At 31.5% G+C, this 22,133-nt stretch overlaps 1 protein-coding gene across 1 annotated transcript in view; it reads right to left on the reverse strand.

The window, feature by feature from the left end:
* Positions 1–1,325: 1,325 nt before the first annotated feature.
* Positions 1,326–22,133, reverse strand: part of Smp_157430 (putative norepinephrine/norepinephrine transporter) — a gene marked incomplete at both ends in the record, with an annotated part of 34,426 nt that continues 13,618 nt past the window's right edge. Inside the window, 2 exons of the mRNA XM_018796092.1 lie at positions 1,326–1,621; positions 6,811–6,945. Coding sequence (XP_018650339.1) covers positions 1,326–1,621; positions 6,811–6,945 — 431 coding nt within the window. The remainder of the gene's footprint in view (positions 1,622–6,810; positions 6,946–22,133) is intronic.

A 22,133-nucleotide genomic window follows, 5' to 3' on the forward strand; every position in this document is an offset into this window, starting at 1 on the left:
TTAGTATAAACAAAAAAAATCACATCACATTTTTCTACGAAAGCTATTTTTAATTGATTCACTTAGTATTGTTTGTTTGAATGTTCTCATCGATGTTTATGATTGCAACTGGTCAGTCTCTTATTGGCATATGTGCCTACTGTGCGTATTGCCTCGATATGACCTTAAGTCACAAGCATTATAAGCCAAGATGGATAGTGGCTAGCAGCGGAATCCAGGACTCGCGTTTCCTCCTATTCGGATCCCGTCAGCATGATGTACCTGCATCTCAGAGTTGTTGTTCACTCTGGGACTCGAACCCAGTAACTTTCGCTTCAAATGCCATGGCGTTATCTATTTATTTACGGAGTCCTGATAGCCACTTGCTTGTGCAATGGGGTGAAGTTTAAATTCACTTGATATTGTTTGTTTGAATCTATTCTTAACTGATTTCTAAACTAGATACAATTATATTCGTAATAATGAACCATCTTTTAATTTTAGATTTAAACTTTGATTATATAATTAAATTCACTAATTTTGTACAAGAATAATTCATGAAACTTTCTGGGTTTATATGTAACATTCTAATTTTTTAGCAATAACATAACAATAAAACTATTTATAACCTTAAAATATGCTAATGAACTGATTAGAGTAAATTCTGTATTTACATTTTATTTTTGTACATTTGAGTAGTATATTTATATGATGATTAGAATTTAATTAATTTTCTATGTTATATTTGTAACTGTATATGATAAGCTTAATAATTTGAAAACTTTTGGTTTCAAGATGATTTTTTAGCTTAGTTTTAATTAGAAGATAATTGATTTCAATGTTCCGTTTTTAATAAACATTTATTGATTTAAATTCATTTGGTATTGTTTGGTCAAATCTTCTCGTTGATGTTTAGGACTGAAATTGATCCGTCTGTTATTGACCATATGTGCATTCTGTGCGTGTTGTCTCGATATAGTCCTAATTCACAAGCATTGTAAGCAAAGATGAATAGTGGCTGGCAGTGGAATCCAGGACGCGTGTTTTGTCCTATTTGGGACTAGTCAGCTGGATGTACCTGCATCTCAGATTTGATGTTCACTGTAATTGGATAACGCGATGGCGTTTGAAGCAAACGGTACTAGGTTTGAGTCAATTGCAGTCCGAAACGTCAATGGGAACATCAACTTTGAGATGCAGGTACATCAAGCTGACGAGTCCCAAATGGGACGAAACGGGCGATCTGGATTTCACTGCAAGCCACTTTTCATCTTTGCTTATAATATTCATTGATTTAATTGTATTAATTGTATTACAATAGAATGAACAGATTACTTATAAACTTACTAAAAATATTCTTCTGTAGAAGAAAACACTTTACCACTTCCATTAATTTTTAGACTAGCTATTGACAAATTGACCAATTCATTTAGTTCATATTTATGTGAAGCATTTAATATAGAATGATTGATCAATCTTTCATAAACGGTGACACAAGAATTTGTATTCCACCAATTATTACATCCATCCCATGGTATATGTGGTTTCATAGCGTCAATCATATAGAACAGTGCCCATGCAATAATTGTATTATAATACCATGCTGTATAACTTGCGATTATACAAATTCCAAAACCAACGCCTAAATGTTAAGTAAATGGAAAGATAATGAAAGATTTTCAACTGAGTCAACAAAGACATATCATTGAATAAGTATCGTAAATTAATTGTTTTATGAATTTTAACAGATTAAAAGTAAATCTAATGGTTGCATTAATCAGTCGATGAAAGATAGACCACCATAGAAAACCTGGAAGCACTGGACGGCCGAATGGGATCATGGATGCTCACTGCTGAGGAATCTCACAATAAGACGAAACGGCCGTCCAGTGCTTCTAGGTTTCCCATGGTGGTCTAGCTTTAATTGACTGATAAATTCCAACCACTAAATTACTGAAATCTTCTCAAAACCTCCTTCTAATAAAAGTAAATTATTGAATTTTTGATTCCACTCAAAGATAATGAAAAAAAATTCAAATAAATGCTTTATGAACTATTGTTCAAAGAAATAGCAAAGAAAATCACAGGTAACAAAATTGCTACCAAAGGATTATTTATAGTTTTATTCGACTGTTTAATTCATTCAGTTGTTCGAATGTACCTTCAGAGATAAAACAATGTCTAAATTATGCTAGACTATTGTGTATAATGAAAGTAGTGAACTACAAATGAAAGCTAGTCATTAAGACTCATGAAAATTCTGGAATTAAACAACGCATGTAATTTCATTTGTATATTCTGAAACGTTTTACGTTGTCATTAGTAATCAGCTGATAACCTTGAAGATATATTTTATGTTGTAGTTCGTTATCTTGGAGAAACTGATGTGTGTCGTGAGCTATGGAATTATGTAGCCTAGTTTCAAATTGTGAGTCGCTTCCACTGAGTTATTTTAACTTCTAATGAACTTTTATAAGACGGAAATTTTTGCAAACATTAATGTGTATTGTGTTTATTCATTTTCAAGTATTGTTCGAATTTTATCGATCACGCTATTTGGGGCCTGATTTCATTTGTCTCCAACTACCAAACATATAAGCATATTGTACGTAACATAGAGTCTGAGTTATCTATTCGGTGATATTTGGGATTGAGATTTTACCAGTCTCTGCTTGGATATGTGGACCCTGTTAGGATCACCTCGAAATAGCTGTTACTTCTCAAGTTATTTAAAATGGATGGATTGTGGCTGATACTTGAATCCTTTTTAGAACCAGTCATCTGAATGTACTTGCATCCCAATGTTGATATACAAATTAGATCTCAAACCTAGTTATAATGATATAAACTTGATACTCGTTCAAGAAGTTAAAGACTACCTGAACTGAGTAGCTAATGGAATAAGACTTTCAATTGTAAGGTACTGGATTAAAATTTTAGTATGTACATCAACAGTGAGATCCTAGTACATCTAGATGACAAGTCTTATTTAAAACAAAACATGTATCCTTGATTCTATTGTTAGACATAGTCTATCTATTCTTAATAAATGGAATTCATATTATCATTCTGTTATAGAATTTCATTAACATTAAGAATTAAAGAAACCTGAGCTTAATTATGATTTAATAAACAACCAGTTTGAATATGTTACAGACGTTTCATTTCTACATTTCTGTCCTTTAAATAGACTCATTATTATGATTATTATTTTTCATTTTAATAAGTCTGAAATATATTGAACTAAATAAATGACAGAAATGTTTGTAATTTGATAAGTTTGATTATTATTATTATTGTTTTATATATTACATGTATTTTTTTAAAAATAAAATTTTTGATATCAGAAGGGGTTTTGTGGATATTATAATGATTTCAATAGTTGAGATCATGAATCAGTTGAAGCTAGACCATTATGGAAAACGTGGAAGCTTTGGAAAGCTATTTCGTCCCACTGTGGGACTCCTTAATAGTGCGCATCCATGATCCCACCTCGCGAGATTCAAATCCAGGACCTATCAGTCTCGCGCGCGAGCGCTTAACCATTAGACCACTGAGCAGGCATCGAATGGTGTTATTGTCTAACTTCAACCGATCCACGAAATTGAGAGACACATCCATCAATGTTTTTAATTTACTAATGTAGATTTATATGAAGCGAAAGTGTATCTTAGATCCATGGTAAGAATTGTTTACAATCAATAAATTAACGGTAACAAGATATATACATAGCAACTACTTCTTACCATGAGCTTTTTTCTTGATAAAATCAGATTTATATCCTAAAGAGAGTTATCCATGATGTACTGCATGATGTAGTATTATGCAGTGATGATAATCATTAGTAATCGATATGTAGTTTTCGTGAAAATGACTAAAGCAAAACCAGTAAACTAGTTTATATTCATACCACTATAATCTCATTTAAACGGCCACATAAGTTTCAAATTGTGACTTTTGATTGATAGTTTTCAAATTAGCTGTTTACTGTATGGTTGTCAGATTTTCTTCAGATAGTCCGATTATCCCCATCCGTCTTCTTGTTCACTACAATATTACTTTTTTACCAATAATGTTTTTTCGGAATAAAGTCAAGTTGGTTGCCTATTCAAATCACTACCAACAAATCCTTGTTTGATGAGGTGCTCCTATTTGAAGTATTACAATTAGAAAGAAGCTAGCTATATCTTGAATGACAGACTAATGGAGGCTGTTGGAATTTTTAGGTAGCGAATATCACTTTTTCACTTTCCTGTCGATTAGAAGTTTCTATTCGACCAAAGAGTAAATTACTTGATTTTGCTCTTCCTATGATGAGAAATTAACTATCAGCTCATTTAGTTAATGAATAAGTGAATAACTCTCTGAATGCTTTGGAAGGGGTCGAATGATGATTTATTCACACTCAGTTGACAGGCATCATGTGATAGATGAAATTAAATAATTTCTATTATTCTACAGAATACATTCGTCGTTTCTCAACTAAGTTTTCTCTCTTTTTCTACGTATAGCAGGATCTGCAGTGATCAAAATTTAGAAATCTAATTTATGTGTTCCGAAGAAATTTGTGGGATTTAGATCACTTATTTGGGATCTAGTACTTACAGATGGTTGTATTAATTTTTATTTTATGTCATTTATGCTCCAACAGCCTGATAAAAATGCTTTGTAAACATGTATGATATTGATCTTTTCCACATATATAACGTTTTAAATTTCAACCAATCTCTCTTTCGAACTGTTATTCGACAAGAGTCATAAGAATGTGCTTCCTTACAAATATGTTTTCGCTAATCAGATTTCAAACAGTCATTATGCTGAATAAAATGGTTATAATGATTAAAATATATGAGACATTTTGCTAATTCAATAAATTTACAAACGACGGTAGGAGTTCAGATGTTTTACCTATTGTTATGATGACCTATTTATGTAAAAAATGTTATTTAAAAGGGACCTTGTTTAGTTTGCTAACTTACTAGCAGCAATTATTTAAACTAACCGAACTCTAAGTAAATGTACAGATATTTTATGTTAACCATATTATTCAAGCACAGAATATACTTATTGTATGTAGTGGTACCTGAAACTATCTAACATCATTGATAATTTACTATGACACCATGTTACTTAATTTACTCATCGATGAAAACTGAGTTCTGCTAATCAGACTACCAATGTAACATAATAGTGTAAGGATTCACTTTGAAAACAAAAATCAGTCATGTAGGTTTCAGATAAACCTTGTCAATCAATATTTTCAAGTAAGAGATTTAAATTTTGACAAATGATGGTTTCAATAATTTCCTGACCTAAAATTATCCAACAGCTTATTTGACTGGAATTCCGAGGCTAAAGACTGAGAAACTTATACTCAAAAACAATATACGAATGATTGATGGTAAGCCAGCAACTTAATGTCAAATATTATTCAAGAAATAATGATTGAAATCAGTTTTATTTTAATGGAATACCTTGTGATTTGAAGTACTGGCGGTTAATTTCTTGTTTCAGAGAATACATCATCCTTTAAGCAGTAACCTTGGTTGTAATAAACTGATTTTTGGACTAACATATGACTCAACCGATTGTTTTAATTTACTTATATTTATTATTCATGTAACACCTAATTTTATGTTCAGTTTAATAAAGTTTAAACTGTTAGACTTAAAATTTACTGAAATTAAACAATCGTATATAATCCATTTCTATATAAAAAAAACAGTGTTTATTGCTGTCATGGGAATAAGCTGAGATTTCTCTTAGGTTACTTTTTCTTAAAATAGCTGTCAAGACTATTGAGAAATGAATATTTTTAAAATGATCTAGTTTTTGAATAAAAAGAACCCAGTTACAACTTATCATTGTTTGAGTTCACACATCAAACAATCAACAGTCAAAGTAGTATCAGTGTGGTGTTGTAAAGATTATCAAGTTTTTTTCATTGAGATCATGAACCGATTATTGTTAGACCACGGTTGAAAACGTGGAGACATTGGACTGCCGTTTTGTCCTATTCGGGGACTCCTTAGCAGTGAGCATCCACAATCCCACTCGTGAGATTTGAACCGAAGACCTTCGGTCTCGCGCACGAACGCTTAACCTTTAGACCACTGAACCAGCTACCAAAGGTGTTAATCTCAATTATTTTCTTTTACAAGTTTACCAAATAATATTCGTGAAATTTTTAACCGTATTATGAAATTATACACAGTTTTATGAATAATATTTGTCTTAATTAACCCTATAAATATATATATGCGCATAAAAATAAGAAGTAAAATACCGTTGAAGAACTATTTGGACAATTCGAAAATTCTTCCGTTGATATTTGACGATTCAGGTAAATTTGTTATTTCTGGCTTAAATCACTTTGTAGTAAACTAGTGATTGACTTAGTTCTATCAATTAATAACAGAGATTTTCAAACATTTTCATTGTTACTCATGTTAATTATTAAGTTTAATTATACCAGAATAATAATCTTATTTACAGTAGCTGAAGTGATTTCTTTTCTCTTGTTATTTTTGTTGGTGTTTTCTATTTGTATCTTCCCATACATATATATTTTCACCCCATTGCACAAGCAAATGTCTGTCAGGACTTCGTAACTAAGTGGATAACGCCATGGCGTTTGAAGCGAACGGTACTGTGTTCAAGTCACACAGTGAACATCAACTCCGAGATGCAGGTACATCCGGCTGACGAGTCCCAAATAGGACGAAACGCGCATCGTGGATTCCACTGCTAGCCACTATCCATCTTTGCTAATAAAACAAATAATTTATCAAAACATTAATTTAATTCAGTTAATAAACACGTTTAACATACCACTGAACAAAGGGCATATTCTTTTCCATACTGTTAAACAACCACTGCGCTGATATTGTCCTAATGCCAATTCAAGATAAAATAAAGGTAGTCCACCAAAAATGTACATAACTAGATAAGGTATTAGAAATGCACCTGTAGGGAAAAAAAGTAAACAAAATACAAGTGATGTTGTGATACATTCCTAATGCATTTTACTCAATAAATCATAAGCGACATGGATAACAATTATTCATCTTAATGAATGAAATAATTGATTGTTAAGATTTTTGTTTGTTTGTGAATCTTTCTATCTGATCCAAAAACTGTTAAGCTTCACATCTTTTACTAATTATTTTTATTTAGGGTCATTAGTGAAAAAGAAGTATAAAGGTAATAGTGAGACTGATATTTTTTGTTTAATAAATGAATTAAGTGAAAATGTTAATGTCATACATGGTCATAGGTTTATGAATCTCTAGAAAAAAAGATAAAGTTGATATATAAAAAACCATAACTGTAACTGGTACAGGATTGTTTGATACTGCCCCTGAATGTCCTGGTACGCTCGAGAGTGGGAAGAGTCCGCTCTCCCTCTCGAAATGCTCTCACATGGCCACGCGAATATATAGCCTCTGTCAGGGAAGTCCTACTCAATGCCTTCTCGTGGCATAACTGTTGTTTACGAAATTGAGAAGGCGGAAAGTGAATGTCCAGCGCTTTAACCGGGTCGGTGGATACGGAGGGTCCACCTTGGGAAGTAGAAAAACCCTGATATCAAAGCAATGGTGCATATGGACTCCAGTATCTTGAGGGAACAAATGGCTTATGAATCAATCGTTGATCACCGGCTACCATAGGACTGCATCTCCTTACGATGTTCCACTGCCTTGTGGATTAGACCTTTAAATTAGGCACCGGGTGTGGCCCCCTAAGAAAACCACCTGCTTCGGTTTGGGCACCCGGAAAGTATCACAGCCCTCACACTAATCAAATGAGATTTGTGTGGCGTATATACATCTGGTGCCTCCTTTGTACCGATATTTATGTGTTCAAATAAATAAATGAATGTTTGATACTGCTCTTCTCAGTTTGTTGATTTTGTAGCCATGTATGAAGCTTATACATTCAGGTCATGAATAAAACAGTTGTCTGAAGATGTTTTACGATATACCAAGATTTCGAAAATGAATTAGAGGAATTCTTTGACTACGTATAGGTTGATTTGTCACGAATGATTGCCAAAACAAAATATTGAAAAACAGCTTTTTTTTTATCGACATGAAATCCTAACTAGAAGATGGTAGGCATTTATAGATAAAGAATTTCTTATTTACTGAAAGGAGCTTTGATGACATCACTATGATGACAATTAATCACATGTCAACAACAAAGGTTTATATACAACAGAAAAATCAAATAAAAGACGTCCAGTTAACTTTAAATCTTTCAATTTGAATAATTTCAAAGGATTCCTATGTGTTTTACTTAATTTCCTCTTTTTATTAAACTCTAAATAAAAAGTTTCATATTGACTACTTTCTTTTGGAATCTTTTGAATAAAAGGTCATTTTTGAAAAAGAATTCAATTAGATTTCTTAACAAAAAATTATGTTAGAAGGGGTTTTTGTGAATATTATAGTAATTTTAATAGTTGATATCATGAGTCAATTAAAGCTAGACCACCATGAAAAACCTGAAAGAACTGGAAGGCTGTTTGGTCCTATCGTGGGATTCCTCAGTAGTACGCATTCATAATTAAGCGTTCGCGCGCGAAAACGATAGGTACTGAGTTCGAATCTCGCGAGACAGGATCGTGGATGCACACTGCTGCGGAGTCTCGCAATAGAACGAAACGGCCATTCAGTTCTTCCAGGTTTTTCATGGTGATCTAGCTTCAATTGACTTATGATCTCAATTATTAAAATAGATTTCCATTAAAAAATTACTAGACAGATTTGTTTGTTGTGTTTTTTTATTGAAATATGATTTAATGGTAACTGGTATAATTAACTATGATATATAACTAACAGTAATGTAAAAGGATTAATTCTATGAATACATAAATTAAGAGATATTGTTTATTTTAATTATAGTTAATCAACAGTAGGATGATAGAGATTTTAAGAATAATAAGAGACAATTTTCTAGTTATTTGATTACATAATAGGATATACAAAGCTGAAAATCTTATTTCCAGAATTTTTTTGCTGTTGAAAATATTTATTGTTTTTAATTTCTGTTTTGTTGGTTGTGAGTAGTGATAATTGAGTCTTAAATAGAACGAAATGTGAGTCCTAAATTCTATTGCTAGCCATTGTATATATTTTCATATAATACTTGTGAATAAAAGCAATATTGAGATAATACGCATTGAATACACGTATTTCAATCAGAGACTTATCAACTGCAGTCCTAAACATCCATGAGAAGATTCAAGTAAACAATATCAAATGAACTTGTAGAATGAAGTTAGAAATTATTGTTAATGATTTGTTATTGTTGTTTGTTCAAGTACTTTTTGGTTTACAGTAAAAATGTTATCTCTGTTTTCGGGTGAAGAAAGTTTCTAAGGGAATGAAATAAATACATTTCTGTGATTAATAAATAGTATTATTTAACTTTTTTAAATGTGACTCGGTTTTTTATTTACTCTGAAGAAGTAGCCTACAATTAGTCACGAAACGTCAGAAATACAATTTTTCCACTCATTGGAATATAACAAAAATATATTCATTATAAACTCTCTATCTGATGATCAGTTTATTTGAGATTATCAAGTCCAACCTTGGTATTGATAACTATTTCTTTAATTAGTTGATAAATTTACTTCGGTTATTCTTCAATATTCAAAGTAGATCGCAGGTAAGGACTATTTTACAGTCCATTATGTCCTATAACAAATTAGTAACTTTTAAATAAATTCGGTTAACTTCGGTTTTTTTTATTTTTCTGCTGTTCAATTTGACTTGTATAACAATGGATGTAATATAACCTTACAGATCCATAATGGTGATAGCAATTAAAGAATACGATACTGTAAAGGAGAGTTAACAAAGTTTCTGTGGTATAACAAGTAAATCTTAAATACGCAAATTGTTTTATGTAGAATCATACTTGGATGATAACCGATTGATTAATCTTAATGACAACTAATGTCAAATTATTTTTAGAACGTTTGGTTACAATATTTGTCTAACGAGTTAAGGTTGTTTACACAGAAAAGAAACTACAACGGTAGGTAAACAAAAAAAAACGAATTTTATCATTTTTTTTTATATAATTAAAATAAAGAATTGTAATTATAAGGAAAGGAAGGTGGATAATTTCCGGGCAAACACAATACTTTGAAGTAAATTTAATGTACTTTTTTTCATTTGTTGACTTAAGTAATATTTTCTAATGTTGATAAAATATAGAGAATAGTCAAAATAATTGTGGTGTGGTCTACTTATATCCATATAAGTAGTATATGGTGATGGTCAGATACAGAATGTATTTTGACAGAAGATCGATAAGGAAAGAACAGGAATGAAGCGCAATCGGTACGAAAATGCATGAACAATGAAATCAGAGAAAACGGACTGATATTTACAGAAGGAACAGTGAGGATTGAGACAATTAATTGCTAATTTTCAAATTAACTGTTTACTGTATAGTTATCGGAATTTAGTGAGATGATCTGTAATTTATGCTTAAATACGTTCGATTGTCCCCGCCCATGTTCTTGTTCACTACATAATGTGCAAAATATAGAGCAGAACATTTGTTGTTTGAAGAAAATCACTTTTATTATTATTATTATTAAACAGAAACAGTGTTATTTTATGTTAGATCCGAAAATTAGATCTTTATCACAAGGGGGTTTTGTGGGAATTTTTGTAATTTTATAGATGAGATCACGAGTCAATTGAAGCTAGACCACTATGGAAAACCTGGACAAAACGGCCGTCCAGTACATCAAGGTTTTCCATGGTGGTCTAGCGTCAATTGACTCATGATCTCATTTATAAAATTAGATCTTTCACAGTTACCATTTTCATAGTTTAATATCATTAAGATCATAAAAAATTTATATTATTTTGTTCATTCAAAAATCAACTGTAAAACAATGTTTTTTTACTGTCGATTAGAAATAATCCCTCCCCCTAGATTTAATTGTTAGTTGGTTCTGTAATTCTTGAATCATTTTATTAAAAAATCTGTAAAACTGATTGAATATAAGAAAATGAAATTACTTTTTTTTAGTTTTAGTTTCTGAATGAAGAAATAATTTCACCATTTTAAAATAAGGCATATTATATATGTAGTTACCATAGGATCAACCGTTTGTACAAAAAAATATATAAAACAATGATTTAAAATGAATTCAGCATTTTCATTGATTAGAAATTATACACAAGTGAGAGGGTATCGTAGTTTAATGAATCATGAATACGGGTCTATAACTTCCCTTTAGTGTGAATATTAATAAAAATGAATTGAATTTTAGCTACAATTTACAACGTTGTGTGGTTATATTATATTATATATATATATATATATATATACATATATATATATATATGCAATGCTTCGCAAATCTTTCACCTCCATAACCGTTATCATACAAACCTTAACAGTGCATTGAAATCAGAAGGCAAAGGAGAAGCTGTAACTACAGTTTATTATCAAATAACGCAGGCCATAAAGCTACAAGCGAATGAGAAAGTGTCAGCGAGCAAGCGCGAGCAATTACATATTCAAATGTTTAGTCAAATCACATAAGAGCACAGCAAAGCGGATGTTAATATTAGAATACTAGTACATACATACATGGGGAGGCGGATGAGTAATCAAATGATATTTAAACAACCAACTTCTTGGCTGGAGTCTGTCATGTGCTCAAGTGATCATAACAGTATAAAGATATATGCGGATTGTTACTATCCAAATGACGGCTTAACCAAAATTAACCATAATCGACATTGGGTGTAACGTAGTTGTTATAATAATGTATTATTAATTGAACGTTTATACTTCTAATGAAATAATGCACATTCCATTGGTGTTAAAAATTGAATAGTTTTGTAACATAGAACAATTATACTTTACTGTTTTATTAAGGTCACTTTTAAAATATAAAAAAAATTCGGAAAATGAATTTTGTTTTAATCTTGATATTTTTAGAAAGCTTATTTTTTTGTAAAAAAATAATATACATGTAGAACAATCTGTTTAGATCATTACTGAAACTTATTATTGAAATGAATGAAATATTTACATATACCATTCTCCTATGATGTAATAGTTATGACTAAAGTTTACAATCATGTGTATATTGAAATGCCCCCAAATGCCCTGGTACGGCCGAGAGTGAGGGGAGTCCGCTCTCCCTCGCCAAATACTCTCACATGGCCTGTACGAGGGAAGTCCTACTCAATGCCTTCTCGTGGCATTACTGTTGTTTACGAAATTGAGAGGACGAAAAGCGAATGTCCGGCGCTTTAACCGGGTTGGTGGAAATGGAAAGTCCACCTAGGGAAGTTGGAAAACCCTGATTCCAAACAAATGGTGCACATGGGTTCCAGTATCCTGAGGGAACAAATGGAGTATGAATTAACCGTTGGTCACCGGCTACCATGGGACTGCATCTCCTCACGATACTCCACTGCGTTTTGGATCAGATCTTTAGGTCAAAGGTTCCTGGTGTGGCCCCCTAAGAAAGCGACCTGTTTCAGTTTGGGCACCTGGGCAGTATCACAGCCCCCAAACAAGTTGAATGAAATTTGTGCGGCGCATATGAATCTGGTACTTCTTTGTTTCAATATTTATGTGTTTAAATAATAAATAATAATATATTGAAATAAGAAAATTGATATAATTAGTGAATCCAATTAAAACGTTGAACGTATTCCTTATTTAAATCATTTTCTTTACTATAAATCAACTAACAATCATGTTAAATGAAGAATATTTGAGCGAACAATTGTTGTCAATAACATCATCATCAGGCTATACAGTTATAAGTCCATGATTTAAATATTTTACATAGGCTAAAAAGGGGCATGTATTCATTAATTTGACAATGTTATATGTTAAAAAAATGGTGAACGTTTGCATCTGTTACGACATATATATACTTCAAAATGGTGTTATTTGTAAATCAGAAAAGTCATTCAATAAAGGTCCAAAATGATTTGTACTCAAGTGTCCAGTCACAATCAGTATAATAGTAATTTGGGAAAAATGAAAATGTAGAAAAATTGTGTGAATAAAATGCATAGCATAGCGGTGTTTACGCTAAATTATTCAAGTGTTTATTACTGTTACTTATTGGTTGTTGTTGTTGTTGTGTTTTTTTTGTTTCAAAGTAGTCATTATTGAAAAAAATGTGATGAATTATTATGAAACTATGATTATAAATTATGTAAAACGTTTATCGACATGACACCTTTGTTTATTAATACACCTACATTAAAATTTATGATACTAAGGTAAACAGTAAGATTTTGATATCAAATGATAGATTATATTGTACTGCTGACGTTCAATGTAATATATATATATCCAACTAAATAAGTGGATTTAATCATTTAGATCTAATATTGATCAATATAATCGAAACTAGTCTGTTACTATGCATAATTACCTGTATGTAATATAGAATCTTATACAGATGAATACCATTTCGATATATGTTATATCAAATGAATGGAAAGCCTTAGTGACATATTACTATTTGCAGTAATATTAGACAAATAATCTTTGGTATATGTAATATCAAGTATGAAAATAAAATTGTCTATTTATACATTTTGTAATAGACTGGCTAATTGGAAAACAAAATTTTAACAAATAAATAAAGATTACCATTTTCAGTCATAATAAGTGAAATGATGAAATAGTGAATAAGCATTTCATTTCATTCGTTAACTCTTTAAATTCCATATTTATAATCATCATCAATTTAATATCATTCTGATTAGTAGTATAATCATTACTTGTTGAACTATAGAAGTAAAATTGAATGTCTTTAATGTCTAGATCCATTTTAATGATGAGGATCAATTCTTACAAAGTCTATATTATTCATAAATTCACATCCAGTTGACGAGTCGCAAAAAGGACGAAACGCGCGTCCTGTTTTCCACTGCTAGTCACTATTCATCTCTGCTTAATATGTTATTCATAGTGATAGGAATTTACATCTAAATACTTATTACTAATCAAAAAATTAATGTTCAACATCAACTTGTCAGTGGTAAACAGTTAAATTTCATGACAATTTCTTTTAAAAATTATTTTTTAAAATTTTGTTTAACCCGATTTTTTTAAAACGAAAATGTCGAGAATAACATGGGACTTAGAATGTAAAGTTTTCTAATCCCTTACAAAAACAAACTTCTCTCTCCTTCGCTAACGAATTAAATGAGTCGTTTTTACAATTTGAAATTATTTATAATGAGCCTATAGTAAAAAATATTTAGCACAAATTTATTTCTGAAGCGGGTTTTGTGAACATTTTAGTAATTTTATGTAGTTGAAATCATGAGCTAGACCACCATGGAAAACCTCTCGCGAGGTGGGATCGTGGATACGTATTGCTGAGGAGTCCCGCAATAGGATGAAACGGCCGTCCAGTTCTTCCACGTTTTCCATGGTGGTCCAGCTTCAATTAACTCATGATTTCAACTATATAAAATTCATTTTTCTTAAACATCTTACCTATCTAAATTCTTAAAAGATGATTTTTAATGGTCGAGCTCTTTTGAAGTTAATTATACACAATAGTTTTGTAAAGGTAAAAGTAATGCATTTACTTGAAATCATACATTAATTTGAATAATACATATAGACTTATATATGTACTAATTATTTTTCATTATGAGAATGTTTAAAGTCATATATTACAAAAATTCACTATATGCGAGACTCATAGGTCCTGGATTCGAATGTTGTCAGGCGGGATCGTGAATGCGTACTTCTGTGGAGTTCTACATTAGGATGAAGCGGCCATCCAGTGCCTCTAGGTTTTTCGTGGTGCTCTAGCTTTAATTAATTCATGATTTCAATTTTAAAATTTCTATTTGACTGTAAGTGTTTTGTATGAATTTTAACATCTCAATTGACAAGATGAATATTTTCCAGGAAAATATCAACTTATTAAATGAGAAATTATATTCAATGATGTTTATTAGAGTATAATAGCGCAATTCATGAATTTATGCTAAGAAAATAGTTTTACAGACAATGTAAATGACATTCTTTGAAGAAGTGGCTTACATTGAGTCACGAAACGTCAGAACATCTAATTTCTCTACTCACTGAGATATTACAAATATATTAATCTATTTATAACAATCTACCCAATGCTCAATTTATTCGAAATTATCAAATCAAAACTTGGTAATGATACCTACAAACTCATTATGTTGTAACAGTCTATTTTGATTAACTTTCCACCTCATAGATTTTTTGTTACTTTCTCTATCAAATAATAGTATATACAACTTCTTTTATTTTCTATCATTCTATTCATACTACTGAAGTAAAAAACATCGTGTAAATATTTTAAGAAAATTGTATCGTATGTCACATTTTAATAGTCTCCATTGTAGAATGAAGCCAGTTGACAAGTCTTAAAAATGAAGACATAAATATGTATGAAGATTCTAAAGCAAATAAAGTAAATTAGTTTGTTCTTACTTGTTTAGTGATTTTATGGTTACATCACATAACCTTTTTTATTATTACTTCCAATAATAGGAGTTAACTAAGTTTTTTTAAAAGTTAAAACGGTCTAATTTAGATAGAAAACAAACTTGTCTTATGAATTCACTGGGGAATTACGGTATCGTATCTACTATCGATTTGGAACAACAATTTAAAAAAGTCAAAAAAATCAACAACTTTGAAATTATAACTTTCAGTTTTCGAAGACTACATCTTAAATACCACAGATATTTAAGTGTATACGATGAAAGGGTTGTCAAAATTATGAATTATAAGTATTGATGTTTTTCTATTTAATAAAGAGAATGTATTTCGTTTAATGTCAAGACAGTTCTACTGTATGTGGCGGAAACCTGGAGAACTACGAAAGCCATCATTCAGAAGATACACGTGTTTATTAACAGTTGTCTATACAATATACTACGGATCCGTTGGACAGACACTATCAGCAACAAGTTACTGTGGGAGAGAATAAACCAGATTCCATCCAGTGGAGGAAGAAATCAGGAAGAAATACTGGAAGTCGATAGAATCCACATTGATGAAAGCAGCCGACTGAGTTACAATACAAGCCTTCACATGGAATCGTTAAGGCCGAAGGAGAAGAGGATGACCAAAGAACACATTACTCCGAGAAATGGAAACAAACATGAAAAGAGTGAACAGCAATTGGATAGAACTAGAAAGGAAAGCACAGTACAGAATGTGTTGGAGAATGATGGTCGGTGGCCTACGCTCCATTGGGAGTAACAGGCGTAAGTAAGTAATGTATTGGACTAAAACTGAAAAGATGAACAAAGTGAATAATTGAAAGATGATTATCATTAAATTTATTTTTTTAAAACAGAATACATACATTATATCATTCATATTTATCACTGAAGAATATATTAAATCCTTCTATTAAATTCTCTGTTGACAATTATAAAATTGTCCATAATCTTGTTATGCAAATAATTCACAGTATTAAGTAGAGTTGAAGCATCTAAACTACATATTATACAATTTCTAAGTATCATAATATCTTGTAAGAAATTATATTGAAGATATTTAGACGAATGTCAAATATATATTCACTTAGTATTGTTTGATTGAATCTTCTCATTGATGTTTAGGACTGCAATTGATCAGTCTCTTATTGACATATGTGCATACCGTGCATATTGCCTCGACATAGTCTTCCTTCACAAGCATTGTAAGCAAAGACGGATAGTGGCCAGCAGTGGAATCCAGGATGCGAGTTTCACCCCATTTGGGACTCTTCAGCTGGATGTACCTGCATGTCAGAGTTGATGTTCACTCTTGGACTCCGACCCAGTACCGTTCGCTTCAAATATGTTATTTAAATTACCATTATTATTGACTTCTTTCATATTTATTAGTACAGTATAATTAAACTATAATTAAAGTCAATCATGGTGGAAAAGATTTGTAGCTCAGGTGGGTGATTTTGATGTTGGTTTGTTCTCTGAGCAGGATGGTTTGGTCGTGGAGCTTTCGTCGTCCTTCTGAACGACATCATCAGCACAAACTTCGGGTAGAAGTGAAGTGTTTGAATTTCTCCACATGTGATTCACAGCTTGTCCTCTGCACTTCGATGTTGATTGGTTCTTATTGCAATTCCAAAAATACCAGAGAATTTTTAGAAGCTTGGCACTCAGGTCAATCAGCAATAAACAAACATATTGAAATCAATCCAATCTATCAACCAATCAAGAAAATTATGCAGGAACATAGGAACAAAAATCAAACCAATAGGAGATACAACCAAAACAAAGAAATAAACAATGACAGATTTAAGGTTAATAAGAACCAATCAACATCGAGGTGCACGGGACAGGCTGTGAATCACATGTGGAGAAATTCAAACACTTCACTTCTACCCGAAGTTTGTGCTGATGATGTCGTTCAGAAGGATGATGAAAGCTCCACAACCAAACCGTCCAGCTCAGAGAACAAATCAACATCAAAGTCAATCATTTATGTTAATGAGCTAATATAAATAGAATATCATGTGATGTTTCAAATGAAGTCGACAAATTAGTTTGTTGACTACAAATTTGTTTGTTTTGGTCTGGGATTTCAAAATTGTTTTTTTCTAAAAAAATAGAGTAAATATTATTATTATTAATGAGAATGAATAAAATAAACATTAAAAGTTGTATGGCTTGTAAACCTATTCGTTTATTTTTTATTAGAAATAATAAACTACTCATTACCAATGTATACAAAAGCTTATAGAGTGTTCGTAAGCAAAGATGAATAGCGGCTAGCAGTGGGATCCAGGGCGTGCGTTTCGTCCTACTTGGAATTCATCAGCTGGATGTATCTGCATGTTAAAGTTGATGTTCACCCTGGGACGCGAACCCACTACCCCGTTGCACCACCAAGTGGCTATCAGGACTCAGTAGCGAAGTGGATAACGCCATGGAGTTTGAAACGAACGGTACTGAGTTCGAATCACAGAGTGAACAACAACTCTGAGATGCAGGTACATCCAGCTGATGAATTCCAAGTAGGACGAAACGCGCGTCCTGGATTCCACTGTGAGCCACTATTTATTTTTGCCTTCAATGCTTGTGAATTAAGGCAATATCGAGGTAATAGGCATAGTATGCACATATGCCAATTAGTGACTGGCCAGTTGCAGTCCTAAACATCAATGAGAAGATTCAAACAAACAATACTGATTGAATTTATAGAATGTTTGTTATATTTCAATAAACGACAAGTGCTTTTTTGTTCATGGATAGTTGATAGGTATACTTTTGAGTAGTATATTATCGTCTTAAATGATTTTGAATAATAACTACTACCAAATACATTAATAATATACAATAATGAGAATTTTTGTGTAGTGAAACGGGAAAATATTGAAATTACACAAGTTACCATACAGTTATGATTAGTCTGAAATCATGACACGATGGTATTCATAATCAACAGTATATTGTTTTATTTAGAAATTTCAGACTGAGTCAGTAACCTTTTACTGTTTTTTCAGATAGTAAACATAGATGTTATAAATGTAAGGGTTATCGAGATGCCATCAGATAACATGCTTATATTAGACTAATCCATTAGCTACAATCATATGATTTGAATTAAGTAAATATGAGTAACAGATTTTGACTTTGATAGAGTTTTGTTTTCTGAGCTGGATGGTTTGGTTGTGGAGCTTTCATCGTTCTTCTGAACGATATCATCAGCACTAACTTCGGGTAGATTTTTACATGAGTAAAAATTAATCTACAGAAAATATTCATACAATCAGTTCAGGCGATCAAGACATTTATTTCTCAAAAATAATTAAATAATCTATTTTTAAGAATTATTATCATAATATCAGTCTTATTATATAGTTTTATAACTTCTCGTAAGGATTTCGAATTGACAAGATGAAAAACACGAGATTATTTTTCTATGCTGTTGATGGTAACATTGTCCTAAGTAGGATACAAATGATGTATCATTTTTATGTTTTTTCTCATAAATAATAAATGTTTACATTGTCTATTCCTTTTGAAGCTTTAGGCATCCAACAGTGTTAATGCCTAACTTCAACCAATCCACGAAATTGAGCGACATATTCATTATTGTCTCCAGAGAGTTACTATCTCACAACACACCCGTTTGAACTCCACTGGTCACTGCTTCTCACTAGAACTCCAGGAAATACCTTTTGAAGCCAGTCACTAGTTAGTATATGTTGATTAATATCACAAGAGGATTTTGTGGATATTATTCTCAAAGACAATCTCTTATGACATGTAAAAAACTTGATTGTGTCAAGTGGTCTTTAAACTGTAGACTAATATATAAATGTTAAAATAAATCACTGTTTCAAATGGATAAATAACAATATTTCTAGTTTTAAAATGTATAAATGTCAAATGACTGATTGAACTTAAATTTGTTGTGATTATACTATAAATAATGAATTTGAAAACTAAGATCATTTAAACATAAATACGGTTCCGTTAAGATCAAATATATTTAAAAAAATTTATTATAAAAAGTCATATGATAGTAATCAATATTATCTTTATATTCTTAATCTATCAACTATGACATTGTAATGCCGTGCTTCGTTAATCATTTACCATGATAACCATTATAATTCCAGTATTAACGGTGCATAAAATCAGAAGGCAAAGAGAAGCGGCAACTACAGTTTATTGTCAAATAACTCAGGCCAGAAAGCTAACAGCACCTGAGCGAATATCAGAAAGCAGCGAGCAGACCGCGCAAGCAATTACATAGGCAATTTATAGTCAAATTTAATAAGGGCACAGCAAAACAAAACGAAAGATGATAATAGGATTTACTTGCATACATATATGGGGAGGAGGAGAGTCATCAAATGATACTTAAGCAACCAACATTTTGGCTGGAGTGTGCCATGTGCTTTAGTGGTCATAACAGTACAAAGAATATGCAAATTGTTATTATCCAAATGACGATCTCTGTTAAGTAAGTTAATAAAAAGGCCTAACCAAAATTAACCATAATCGAAATTGGGTGTAGGATGGTTGCTATAATATATAATAACATTTAATTAGCATAATACAAGTGATTAGTTGAAATATTCGGAAAAGTTATTGAGCATTAGTTAACACATCATAGAATATCTCTAGTTGATTTCACATGTAACAGTTTCTTCGGTAATATGTGAATATCTCATTGAGTTTTAATTTTTTCAGAGTTTAAAAAACCCAATAGATCATTATGATTAGTTGTGTAGGATCACCAATCTATAACAATTCAAAAGTATTCAACGGAACTATATACTTATATTTAGGTTAATAAAAGGGATGTGACTATAATATTCTTGAATAAAATTTAATAAAAGCGCTAATTTGATTTACAAGAATAAAGAAGGGTTAGTTTGTCAATTTTCATAATACTAAATATGTTGACTGAAATCAAGGATCTACATAGGACTGTTATTATCGTTTTGATCGGAAAATATATCTTGAATTGAAGATGTTTATACACTGATCTATGTCCATCTATTAATGTTTATCTTGAAAAGATAAAACAGAACATTGTCACTTAAATTTATACGATCACAAGCTTATCACCGTTAACTTTGTGGAACAGTCATAAAATGAACGCTTGTAGTGACACTTGTTCTCAGTGTTTTGTTATGATAAATGAATATTATATATGTATCATATATAGCTTTACGGCTAACCACCTAAATTCATACAAATTGTTAGGAGATGACTAACAATCACAAAACATATTTGAGTAGTTGAGATTATGGGTCAATTGAAACTAGACCACCATGGAAAACCTAGAAGCACTGGATGGCCGTTTCATCCTATTGCGGGACTCTTCAGCAGTGCGTATCCGCGATCCCGACTCACGAGATTTCAACCCAGGACTTATCAGTCTCTCGCGCGAAAGCTTAACCTCTGGACAACTGAGCAGGCACCCAATGGTGTTAATGTCTAACTTCAGAATGTTTGTCGATTGAATGCAGTTAAAAGAACGGATATCAAAAGGTAGAATAACTGGCCAGCAATGAGTTATTTCATGTAAATAGAATGAAACATCTATCCATCGAATATTAAACTTTTGAATAAAGATGATTTAACGTTATTTAAGACAAATGATTGTGTGAAAGGAGTTTTATCAGTCACTCATCAGCTCGTGAAATTAGGAACTGAATATGAAGCCTGATTATTGCCTAGCACATCAAATATAAATGAAGGTTGATGTTTACTACAACTTTGTCAACGTTTTATCAATATATTGAGTAAGTTTTTTATGACTAGAATCAAATTTAATCTAATGGAATTACTTCTGTAAACAAGAGTATTGTATCTGTTGGCCTTTTAATTCTGAAATATTTTTAATAAGTGAATTTTTTGTATTTCATAAGCAAAACATGAGTTAATTAATCTTTAGAACTAAAGAAGCTGTTGCGATGCCTCCATTTTATGCATTCTCTATTGATTAGGAGTGGTTACTTTAAATATTAATAAGTCAATTAAAACGGGGTGGGGGTAGAGCATAGAAGAAAAATGCACAGACGCGATTTGCACCACCAAATATACGTGCCTAGATGAAGTTAATAAGATGAATGTCAATGTAATTTTAATATTAATAACGGTAAGAAAATTAGGCATAGGGAATATACTTCAATTAGTAATGGATTTCCAGGGTGAAAGATTTAAAATAAATTTAAAACTCAGGATCTAGGGATAGGCAATAAGTTAATATGTTTACTCTAATACAATCGATTCCAAAATATGTAACCAAACTTCTCCGACTATCGATCAGTATAGTATTTCAGACCACAAAAAGATAGCCTACACTGACCAATATGGCTCAGACCAATATTCGTTGACTTCGTGAATTGGAACCAATTCTTGATTTGACCCCCGTTAGCTTTCCGTTCACCAACCTCTACATTGGTTAACAAGACAAGTCAATGTAGGTAGTGATTTGAGATACATAATAAATATTTACGTCACCTCAGTCTGTGAAGACTGACAGCCTAATCAACTAATTTAACATATTTCTTCGATAATTCACTTTTAACCTAACACTGTTCATCTGACTGATCCATCAATGTCTTGAGTATTCTTATAATCAAATACTAATCGGTCATAAATGTC

Source organism: Schistosoma mansoni, chromosome 2, assembly GCF_000237925.1.
Source record: "Schistosoma mansoni strain Puerto Rico chromosome 2, complete genome".
NCBI classification, from domain to species: Eukaryota; Metazoa; Platyhelminthes; class Trematoda; order Strigeidida; family Schistosomatidae; genus Schistosoma; species Schistosoma mansoni.